Source organism: Marmota marmota, unplaced genomic scaffold, assembly GCF_001458135.2.
Source record: "Marmota marmota marmota unplaced genomic scaffold, marMar, whole genome shotgun sequence".
In the NCBI taxonomy this organism is placed as follows: domain Eukaryota; kingdom Metazoa; phylum Chordata; class Mammalia; order Rodentia; family Sciuridae; genus Marmota; species Marmota marmota.
In genome coordinates, this window is record NW_025999968.1 from 59,744,757 (window position 1) to 59,756,878 (window position 12,122).

Genomic DNA, 12,122 nt, shown 5'->3' on the forward strand with positions numbered 1-12,122 from the left:
TTTTAACCAATAGGAGGGTTCTGCTGTTCGAGGCCCACAGAGTAGGCCCAACCACCAGGGTTTGAGTCCTTTAATTTCTCTCAGCAATGTTTTGTAATTTCCAGTGTAATCTCTCACAGTTAAAATCAGATTTATCACTATTGTTTGTTCAGATCCTATTCTAAACCATATCTTAAAAAAATTTCTATCTATAATTTGTGTGTGTGACTACATGTGCTGATCTTGAATACCTAAATCTTGACATGTTCACTTATTATTTCTACTGCTCTTTGCAAAAGATTGTCAAAATTCATGATTATTATCTACAAATGAAGACAGGTAAATTTCTTTCTTTGCAATTGGAACATATTTTGCTTTTTTTTCTTGTCATATTGCTCTGGCTACAACCTCTAATATAATGCCAAGTAGATGTGCTTAGAGCACATACCTTCTTATTGTCCTTAATCTTTGGAGGGAAAGCATTAATCTTTTTCAATTATACATGATGTTACTTAGCTATTGTAGGATTTTTATAGTTGTTTTTCTCAGACTGAGGAAGTTTCCTTCTATTTCTAGTGTTCTGAGAGTTTTTAGCCTAAGTGGACATGAGATTTGTAAATGCTTCTCTGTACCTGTTGAAATAATCACATGATTTTTACTTTTAACATGTTAATATGAATTACTTTTATTAATTTTTAAAAATTTTATTTATTTATTCTTATTTGTCATATATGACAGCAGAATGCATTTCAATTCATAGTACACATATACAGCATACTTTTTCATGTCTTTGGTTGTACACAAAGTAGAGTCACACCATTCATGTCTTCATACATGTACTTGGGGTAATGATGTCCATCTCATTTTTTCAAATTTGAATTAAACTTGCATTCTACATAAAAGCCCTACATAGTCATAATGTAGTGTCTTTTTAATATGTTATTGGATGCAATTTGATCAAGTTCTTAGAATTTTATATCCAAATTCATTAGTGATATTTGTAGTTCTTTTTTTATAATGTCTTTGTTTTGTTGATGTCAGGGTAATACTGATCATTCGAGGAAATGTTCATTTCTTCTTAAATTTTCTGAAAAAAATCTCTAGAATTTTTATTATCTCTGAAGTATTTAGATTTCAAAGTTAATCCATTTGAACCTGATATTTCATTATAGAAAATTTTATATTTACAAATTTAATTTTTTGAAAGATATAGGGCTACTCAGTTCATCTATTTCTTATTTTCCATATTTTAATTGAAATGTTATATTATACATAATGGTAAGAATTTTTTGTTACTTATCCATTCTTGTGCATAACAAAAAATTATGATTTGTCCAATATCTTTATCCAGAATTTTCCCTAACCCTCCCCTACTCCCTCTTCCTGGTACCTTTCCTCTAGTCTATTAATTTCCGGGGTTTTTTGTTTTTGTGTTTTTTTAATCCTCCTCCATTGTTCTTTTCCTTTTTCCCCTCCAGCTTCTACAAGAGAGAAAACATACAATCCCTGACTTCCTGAGTGTGGTTTATTTTGCTTAACATAATGTTCTCAAGTGTCATTTTCCTGCAAATGACATAATTTCATTCTTATTTATAGATGAATAAAACTTCATTGTGTATATATAACACTTTTTTTTATCCATGCATTCATTTCATGGACACAAGCTGGTTCCATAGTTTGGTTATTGAAAATTGTGCTGTTTTGAACATGAGTATGCATGTGTCACTAGAATATGATAACTTTAATTCTTTAGAATAAATATTGAGGAGTGGGGTAGCTGGATCACATGGTGGTCTCCATACTGATTTCCATAGTGGTTTTTATATCAGTACCATGCAGTTGTATAACATGAAGTCAGGTATTATGAAGCTTCCCACATTGCTTTATTTGGCTTAGAATGGCTTTGGTTATTCTGGGTCTTTTTTCCTTCCAAATGAATTTTAGGAATGTTTTTGCTAATTCTGTAAAAAATGTCATTGGCATTTTGATGTGCATTGCATTTAATCTGTACATTGCTTTGGGTAGTATGGCCATTTTAGCAACATTAAATCTGTCTATGCATGAACATGGGATGTCTTTCCATCTTCAGAGGTCTTCTTTAATTGCTTTCTTTGAAGTGCCATAGTTTTCATTGTAAACGTCTTTCATCTCCCTGGGTAGATTTATTCACAAGATTACTTCTTTTCTCTTTTTTTTTCTTTTCCTCTTTCAGGGATATTGTGAATGGGATTGTTTTCCTGATTGCTTTCTCAGCAGACTCATTATAGGTGCATAGGAAAGTTATTACCTATTTCTTCCTCAGTAAACTTTGGTATTTTGTGTCTTTCAAGGAATTTTTCATTTCATTGAAGTTGTTGTATTTACTGGCATATATTTTTTCTTAATGTGTAGATATGTAGATATATCTGTATATATCTGTAGAATATACAGATATGTCAGCTCTCACATTCTTGATACTGATCATTTTTCTTGCCTTTTATTTTTCATTTTAATCTGAATACCAGAATATAAATTTTATCAATAATTTTCAGAGAAACAACTTTTGGTTTCACAGATTTCCTCCATTGTTTCCAGTTGACAATGTATTGATTTCCAAATTAACCTATGTAATTTTCATTCTAAATAAATATGTATATTTATAAAATATATATGCACATCTACGTTACATTTTTTTTCTTTAGTTTTAACATGGAAAGTGAGGTCAACAGTTGAACACTTTCATCATCTCCAATATAGGCCTTAGAGCTATAAATCTCTCTCCAAGTACTGCTTCAATGCTATCCCAAAAATTCATTTTCCCCCCTTTAACAACCCTGGGAATTGATCCAAAACTCCTACATATTATGTGCATATTTTTATTCTGTTTAAAACTTTTCTAATTTCCTTATGCTAATTTCCTTCTTTCTTATTTTTCTTCTACATTTTATGGACATGTGCATTTTATTTAGTATCCAAATATTTGGTGATTTCCTGAGAATTTTATTGTTAATGATTTCTAATTTAGTTCCACTTTGATTAAAGAATGCATTTCATATGACTTGATATTTTTAAAATTCATCTTAGACTTCCTTTGTTGACCAGAATATAGCATATGTTAGTAAACATCTGTATATACCGGAAGGTAATGCACATTGTTCTTCATCTAACATGCCAATTTGAGCCAAATGGCACACACCTGTAATTTCTGCTCCTCAAGAGTCTGAAGTTGGAGGGTCACAAGTTCAAGACCAGTCTGGGCAATTTGGTGAGAACATACCTCACAATAAAATTTAAAATAGGGCCAGGGATGCTGTTCACTGGTAGAACCCTTGCCTAGCATGTGTGAGGCCCCGGATTCAACTCCCAGTACCATTTAAAAAAAATGTCAATTTGGTCAAGTGGTCTTTAGTCTCCCTGATTGTCTATTTCTACCAATTGAAAGAAGGGTGTTTAAATATCCAGTTACAGTTCTGACAGATCTGTTCCTCCTTGCAGTTCTGTCAGCTTGAGTAACATGCTTAAGTTCTGCTGTGAGGTGCATAAGTACTTAGAACAGTCACAGCTTCTTAACTGATGGCCTTGTAGTCCTGTAGTACCTGGATGCACGGTGCACCGTGATTGACAACACGGCTGCTCAGCTCTTCCTGTCCTGTCTCCCTGGACTGGCTGGCTTTGGTGAGCATGGTCTGCCTTTTCCCAGCCTCGACTTTCAGCCCCCTTGCTATGATCCAGATGTGGTCTGAGTGTGTCCCCCAGAGGTCCCTGTGCTGGATTTTTGGTCCCCAGTGTGACAATGTTGAGGGGAGGAGGAAACTTTATGAGGTGGGCCCAGGGGAGGTGGTAAGGTCTGGGCCCTCCTCGGAATGGATTACTATGGCTGTAACAGCACCCAGTTAGCTCCACCACAGTGTGTGTATACAAAGAGCAAGCCTTGCCCCTGAATCTGTCTTCCAGCCTCACCATGTGAAACCTGCACCTGGTCACTTCTTTTCCATTTCTCTGCCATGTTGTACCATGGGGGTCTCATCAGATATTGAATAGAGGAAGCTTCTTACTCTTGGACTTTAACCTCCAAAAACATGAGCTTTTTAAAAAATAAAGTATGCAGCCTTTTGTTATAGTAATAGAAAACAGACTAATATGCTATTTATGTCTTTCTATTTAAAGGGTATTTCTTTTAAGCAGTGTTGAATTTAGTCTGGCAACATCTGCCTACAAATATTGAAAATTCTTAGGCTCGATTCTCTCATCTTACTTTTTGATATATATTTTCACCACTGATCTTGGTTCCATTTCCATCTTGGTCTCTGGTGGCTAGGCAGTTCCTGTAGCTTGGGCAGGGGCAGCTCTGTGTCAAGCAGCCCATCTGCACCCCGGCCTTTGGAGTAGAATGGTTAGGAAGTGTTTGATGCTGAAACTAGGCTTGTGGGTTAATGGGACACCATGATGAGTGTCTGTCCTATTGACTGAGGTCAAAACATTGAGGATAACAAGAATTTTTTGTGCTATCAAAGGGAAGGCTATGGTGTAATGGATTATTCCAGGAAAATTCCAATTCCATTCTAGTGGACAGTTAGAAGATGCCCCATGTGTGGGCAGAAGGTAACATGGGCATCGCACACCTATCCTGAATGACCATTTCTCCTGTACTAGTCTGTATACACACGGCAAAAGCAGACTTCAAGGGCTCTGCAAGCAATCTACCAGGTTCCTGTGGGGCTGGGATTGCAGCTCAGTGGTAGAGCATGTCCTTAGCTTCAATCCCCAGCACCAAAAAATAAACAAATGAATAGATGAAAAATAAAAGATTATTGGGATCAAACTGTGTTCATAACAGTGAGCAAAATTATGTGAGAAAGGAAATTTCACCTGGGCAATGTAACTGTCCATGCTGTAGGTTCAAACTGACATGGTGTGTGTGCCCCTAGCTCATGCTTCTCAGGGAGAAGAGCAATAGCACAAGTGGAGAAGGGACAGGTGGCAGAGATGTCGTCACAATGATGCAAACTCCATCCCTCCCTCCAAAACATTCAGTGCCATGCAAAAGCAACCACTTGGGTGACAAATTTAGAAAACAGCAGTTAGAACAGGAGTGAGCATTTAATGCCTTTATCTGACAGGTAACCCACATCAGAAATGAAGGATTAATAATTCAGATGTTGTGTATTTATGTTTGAAATTCCAGGTTTCTCTATGAGTGGTACTTTGTAGACTATAAATGTGTTCTTATAACACATCATTGAAATGTTCATCCTGCCAAGTCAAAGGCACTCACTGTGTCTCTCTGTCAGGGTTGGAACTCCCTACACAAATTTCATTTGCTTTACTTTAATGATTTGACATATCAAATTTTCATCTCTCTTGATTAAAGTCGATCTGCCCTTCTTTGGTGCGTTCTTGCACAGGTTTGGGAATTCGTGAGCATGTCATGGAGATCCAGATAGAGTTGGGAAAACAACGAGCCGGCATAGGGAGTCCGTCTAATGTCTCATTGCACATGTCAAAGACCCTGTGCAGGAATCCAGAGACACCCTATAGTTTGTTCATATGGTAATGTCCTCCATGAGGCCTTCCTCGCTGGCTGAAGAAATTATTACAAAGTCCCCCCAGCCACCTGATGTATGAGACAGCCATCAAACTCACATTCCTCGTTGCCCCGCGGTTAAGTCAGGACTCTACTCAAGGATTTCAAGGCTGGGCTTTCAAACGCTGTTTAAAGCTCTGTTTGCTAACAGGAGTCCAACTGCGAATGTGTTTTGCAAGGCTTTGGTAAATCTGTACAAGGACACAATATGTCCTGTATATAGTGCCTTTGATGTGTGTGTCTCTCAGACTGTGTTTCTGGGTTAACTTGTAGCAGTGACAACTTTAAAAAGTCACAATATGTTGTTAAAAGAAACATATTTCAACAACATGTGATACAGTCAAAAATGTTAAAATAGCATAGATTTTTTTTCACAAGGAACGTGGGGTATTGGATTGATCCTGTCTCTACTGCAGTACACACATGTGCTAGGTTTAAACCTCAGCTCAACTGTTTGTCTTCTTTTCTTCTCTGCACCTCCCCTAGGATGGGGTCAGGGTGGTTTGTTAGGCAGCTTCGTGTTGCTGTGAGCACAATAGTAGAGAACAGTAACTTGGAAGAAGAAAAGTTTATTTTGGGCTCATGGCTTCAGAGGTTCAGTCCATGGCAAGCTGACTCCATTGCTCTGGGCCCAAGTGAGGTGGAGCATCCTGGCAGAAGGGCACAGGGGAGGGAAGCTGCTGGGCTGGTGGCGGCCAGGGACAGAATATATTCCCCAAGAGCACACCCCAGGGACCCACTTCCTCTAGCCATGCCCCACATACCTACGGTCACCACCCAGTACTCCATTCCAGTTATTAATCCATCTGATGGGTTAATCCACTGATGAGGTTACAATTCCCATAATCTAATCACTTTACCCCTGAAGGTTCCTGCATGGCTTCGAGAGCTTTCCAGGGGACATCTGGTAACCAAACTGTAACAGTGGTCGGAGGCCAATACACAAGATATATGCCACTGAAAGTCTGAGTCATTGTATCAATTAGCAAGAAAATAACAAGGTCGGGATGCAGTTCAGAACCTGCGAACCTCACAATCACTCCTTGCAAACTTGAGTTCCAACACCCCTGGGCACTCTGAAGTCCAGGGAAGGAGCACTTTGAAACCACACGCAAGGTCTTTCCAATGACAGAATAAACTGAAGAAGGGACTTTCACTGGTTCGCAGTGGCAGTGGCATTTTGCCCTCTGTCCCTGTCCCCCCTCTGGACCCCACCAGGCACGGAGGGGAAGAAGCCCGCGGAGCTACTCACCGGCCTTGATGTGGACATCCTGACTTCTAATTTTCCCTGAAGGATTCTCAGCTGTGCAATAGTAAGTATTATCATGGATTAAGGTGCTGAAGCTGGAAGGAGGGAAGGGGAAGATCTGGAGGGTGCCGTTGGGGTGGACGTGGCGGATCCCGGGGACGTCGTAGATCTCCTCGCCCGTCGCTAGGTACCATCTGAGAGTCACAGGAGGGATGCCTGCAGCCGGGCAGGGCACCAGCGTCCCCGACGTGCTCGCGAACACTACCTCTTGCAGAGATGCATTGACAAAGTAGAGGCTGGAGTGGGGTTCTTCACCAAACACTGCAGGAGGGAACAGAGAGGCCATGAGCGACGCCCCTCCTGCACATGCGCACTGCCGACCTCCCAGGGCGGTCCGAGAACCCGTCAGGAGCGCAACCAAGACTAAACAACGCAAAAGTGCTCAAACTACTCTAGGCAGAAGCTAGGGCTGGAAATAAGGAACCACTCCAGCTTCGTATTTTGTATGCAAACAGATAAATTCCTCTAGACTTTATCTTTTGATAATTTACTAACTTGATTGGGGTGCTGCATGCCCTGTTCTGTCCCCATAGCACTGACCTTGACTACACTTCACATTAGATACATCGTGTGCATTATTGTCTTTCTTCCCCAGGAGGACATAACCCTCATGGAGACAGGGTGCTGACCACCTGACTATTCCATGGAGCACAGAGCCTAACTCCAGTGGGCCCTCCAGGAGGAGAGGCCCAGCGAAAGGTGCCCCCACCCAGGCGCCAGGTATGTTGAGATCTCTCCCAGAATGAAATTAGCCACAATTTTAAAAAGTTAATATCGAAGGCTATATGTAAAGCATTTCAAAAGCATCACTGGTTGTCAGAAAATAGTGTCCATGAACAACTGAACAACGCACATTTTTGATAAAACAATAAAGAGAACTTTGACAAAAGGTCACCCAATTCCAGCAGCCTACAGCTCCCATCTGGCCCGCCTGCCTGAATGCTTCCCTCTGTATCACACTGTGTCAAAATGCACACATGTCACATGTGCCATCGCTGTGGACTCTGCCTCTTTCCGCTCACATCATATCATATACACAAACCCCTGGTTCTACAAGACTTCAGTAAGTACATGTTTGTGGGGGTGCATTTTATATGATATGATTTCCAAAATTATTTTTCTGACCTTCTGATTGATGCTTTCATTCAAACTCCTACAAATAAAGCACGGCAAGCCTATGGCTATCCGTTCAGCTTTCTACTTCGTTGATCCAGTGCCCACATGGTGCTTGGCAACAAATACACACAACCATCCTAGACGTGACCAAAGAAACCAGGGTGCGAGATTCCAGCAGTTAAACAGAGATTTATAGATGCGAGGAAGGCCTGCCTCTCAGACCAGGAGCTCCTGCGGCTTGCTGGGAGCAGGTGTGCACCAGGCACGCATCCCTAGGAAGGAAGGGAAGAAGCAGCAGGTGCTGGTTGGTCGGAGGCCGAGGGAGGTGGGGGTACAGGTGCTCTGCCAAAGAGTACGTGGAATTCAGAGGGTTGTCACCTGACCAAGGACATGGGCCAGAAGGTGGCAGGACCATGACGCTTTCTTTCCAATGAAGGTTCTTAAGAAATAATATATTTCCTCTCTGACATGGGCGGGGTCAGAGGAAGCTCCTCCCCGAGTGTGTGGGGGCTTTTTCAGTGTGGGACCAAGGGGACAGAGCCTCCTTGAATACCAGCACATGTGTCATAAAATGCGTGTGCCCATTTTGGGCACGTACTTAAGGGACATGGTTTGGTAAGAAAGAGAAAGTTACCATTACTTACAAGGGGACGGGCCGGATTTGGAACAGGGTACAGCTGGCTGGCTCTAGTGGCAGAGCACTAGGGAGGGCTCTGGAGGGATGCCTGCCGCCGGGCAGGGCACCAGCGACCTCAAAGCTGCAAGGATTATCTCCCACAGCGAGGGAAGAGGGCATTTGTGGATGCTGAGAGAGTGGGAGAGGAATGGACGAAGACTCGAGCAGAGATCCTGGTGGAGAGGGGCCAGACAGTTTGCAAGGACAGTCAGCAAGATGACAGTGCTCTTGGCTAATGCCTGTCTCCCCTGCAGGCACCAAAGGGGACACTGTGCAGCTCTCTGCAGGTCTTCAGTTTAGGGCCAAAGCCCCACCCCAGCACACCCCAGCAGCTGGAAATACCTTCCACTGAGTTTGGCACTGGAAACAAGCTCCAGCCTCAGGGATTGGTCTTATCCAAGGACCAACTGGTCAGAGGTGGTTGATTCAGAAGCCTCTGGAGGGCGACCCAGCAGGGACACGGGTGGACGCCACCCTGCAGACCAACTCTCTGCCTGGGCTGCTGTCCTGGCTTCCTTCCTTTTGCACCTCCTGAGAACACAGCCCACCAGACCCGCGGGCAGCTCCCCTCCAAGCACCTTCCCTGGGAACACAATACACCATCTGAGTGTGCAGCTGTGCTAGTCACCACCTGTGGTCACGTACCTTTAATATTAAGCAAAACATTAAAATGGAGCCAACTCATACCCCATTATAAGTCCTACCAAATCACAAGGAATAAACAATGAAAATAAAAAAGAAGAGAGAAAGTGTTAAATCCAGAATGTCACTGGATATGGACAAGCTTTGTGAGAGCAGTCCTACACTGAATAAGGTCGCGGTGAGCAAAAGCTCCCAGGCTGGGATTTTCTGGGGACCCACTGAATATGGAGGGCTAATATGGAGAGCTACCAACACACAGCTTATTTTCTGAATAAGCATTTCCATATGAAAAGCACACATTTGCATACAGTCGTGCGCTGCCTAAAGGTGTTGGGGTCGATGATAGGCCACACACACCTTGGTGGTCCTATGGATTTACAACAGTGCTGGGAAGTCCCATCCCCTGGTGACACTGCAGCCAGCCTGGGGTGGCAATGCAGGGCATCCACGACGTTATGGTTGACATGTATCACTATGTGAGAGCGCAGTGGCTGCATGTGTCATATAGAGCAGAAAGGTCACCATGCCAAAGGCTTGAACTGTAGCAAGTTCATCAGGATAAATAGGGTCAATGACAAAATCCCACAGGGCACTGGGACATTTGCGGACATGCAGTTCCACTGGGGACCTTGTTCTAATGTGCCTAACTGGAATTTGGTTTCCATTCAGGAAAACCAAGGTTATCCTTAACACCACCAAGGAGGGATGGAGGGCCTGCTGCCCCCCAAGAAACAGACCTGGGCTGCCACCCCAACGCTCTTCTCCCCTCCTGGCAAAGGCTGGCCAGCACGTTGGTATGGCGATGGGGGAGGAGCATGAAGAGGTGTCCAGCCCACTACCCTAGTGCAGAGGGGAGCCCACAAGGAGTGGCCTAGGGTGGGGACCAAGCTCACACCTCTCAGTACTGAGCCATGCTAAGCAATTAAATGGTCATGTGACCAGTCATTTAACCATGAAGCACCAATTTTAGATCATACTAATTTAAAAAATAAAAAGGAAGAGGAAGCAAAGGAGGCGTTTTTTGAAAGGCTAGATGGTCTTCAATGTCCATTCCACCAACTTTGCTCTACTACTCTCTGACGTGGGGGGACAGGTACCGGGAATTGAACCCAAGGGCCCTCAACCCCTAACATCCTTAGCCCTTTTTTTCCTTTATTTTTCTTAATTTTGAGACAGGATTTCACTGAGTTGCTCAGGGCCTTGCTAAGTTTCTGAGGCTGGCTTTGACATGCAATCCTCTTGCCTCAGCCTCCTGTGCCACCATGCTCAGTCACTCCATGACTTTGAGTGTGTGTGGTATTGGGAATTAGACCCAGGGCCTCGCACGTGCCAGAAAAGCAGAGCCAACATCTCCATCCCCCTTTTCTGTTTTATTTTGAGATGGGGTCTGGTCCATTGCCCAGCTGGTCTTGAACCTGCGATCCTCCGGCCTCCATCTCCTGAAAGGCTGGGATTATAGGCGTGCCCCAGCACCTGGCCATTCCAGGAAGCTGGACGAGTCACAGAGTCATTCTCTACAGACACACTGGAGAGGTGGCGCCTCTCACCTCATCGCATCAGGAAACTGATGCGGCTGATCCCAGTCTGGGCAGTGACCAGGAGTTTGACCACCAGGGCCCAGGCTGACCACTGCTGAGCCCAACACGAGGGAGCACCATGTGTGAGAAGAGGGGGGAGAAACACACATTTCATAAAAGATCAAGCCTCCCCGACAGGAGGAGAGAAAGGGTGTCACCAGTAGTGACTGCTTTGTCACGTTCTCCCCCAAATATAACTAAAGCTGTGAGCAAACTTCATAAACCAGGAGACGAAAATCATTGCTAGCTAAGAAATCAGTGCAGATCAGAACAGGGTTAACCGTTCAGCACTGCAGTTTTCAATACAAATGAAAATGCTGATTGTAGCACTATAATTTTACATTTGAGCTTTCTAGGAAACTGACATTACCCCAAACATATTGTTAGGAATGAGGTGACTGTCATTCTTCAAGGCTAATTAATTCCACCCAGATTCTTTTTTTTTTTCCCTACATTACTCTTCTGTCAACTCGATTGTGGGTAATTTGAACTAAATAAAATTTGGTCATGTTTGAATTTATCCTCCTCTATGCTAAAAGTAGCCTTGTTAAGAGAAGCCAAGTCTTTGAAAATGTGAATGTACGTATAAGAGAGATTATTCAATTAAATGTACAGTGTGTTATTGAAAAGCACATTCCAGGGGCCAGCTTGTGAAATTATTTAAATGACTGCAGGAAAAGTGATAAATAATTATTTAGTCCTAGTAAAGAGATAAGTGACCACTGGGGGATTCCTGTCACTTCTCCTGACATTTTTTTTAAGGCGTTGGACAGTCGTCTTTCAACTTCAACCGCTGGGTTTAATAATGTAACATCAACTCATTTTGTAAGACACCCATCCTGCAGCCACACCCCAAAGCTCTTGTTTCCTGTCTCCAGGACCATCCTCTGCCTGAGTACGAGGACTCTGTACCCACGGTGACTCTGCTCCTCCCAGGGCAGCCTCAGACACTGGGTCATGTGGCTGTGCCAAGGTCCTGGGAAGAGCCAGGGCTTAAAATGGAAAGCTCAGCCTGAGCCCTGGCATGTGGAGAAGTCCAGGGGTCAAAGTCCTGGGCATGGCCTGGAGGGAGCTGGGGAAGGGGCTGTGAAGAACGTCCTTCCACTGTGGACGCTTTGATGTCTTCCAGGTTATGACGGCACAACCAAGGCAGTGTGCAGTTATTCACACAGCGCTGTGTGAGAGAGTGGGAAAGGGGTGGGGGAGGGAGGGAGAGAGAGAGAGAGAGAGAGCAGCAAGCCAGTCTAAGGAAGGTGGGGA

General features: G+C 43.4%; 1 protein-coding gene across 3 annotated transcripts in view; it reads right to left on the reverse strand.

Annotated features, from left to right (window-relative positions):
• Dscam (DS cell adhesion molecule) overlaps positions 1-12,122 on the reverse strand; it is a 655,493-nt gene that overhangs the window by 531,415 nt on the left and 111,956 nt on the right. For all 3 annotated transcript variants that reach the window (XM_048803693.1, XM_048803694.1, XM_048803695.1), the window contains exon 2: positions 6,795-7,112. In XM_048803693.1, coding sequence (XP_048659650.1) covers positions 6,795-7,112 — 318 coding nt within the window. The remainder of the gene's footprint in view (positions 1-6,794; positions 7,113-12,122) is intronic.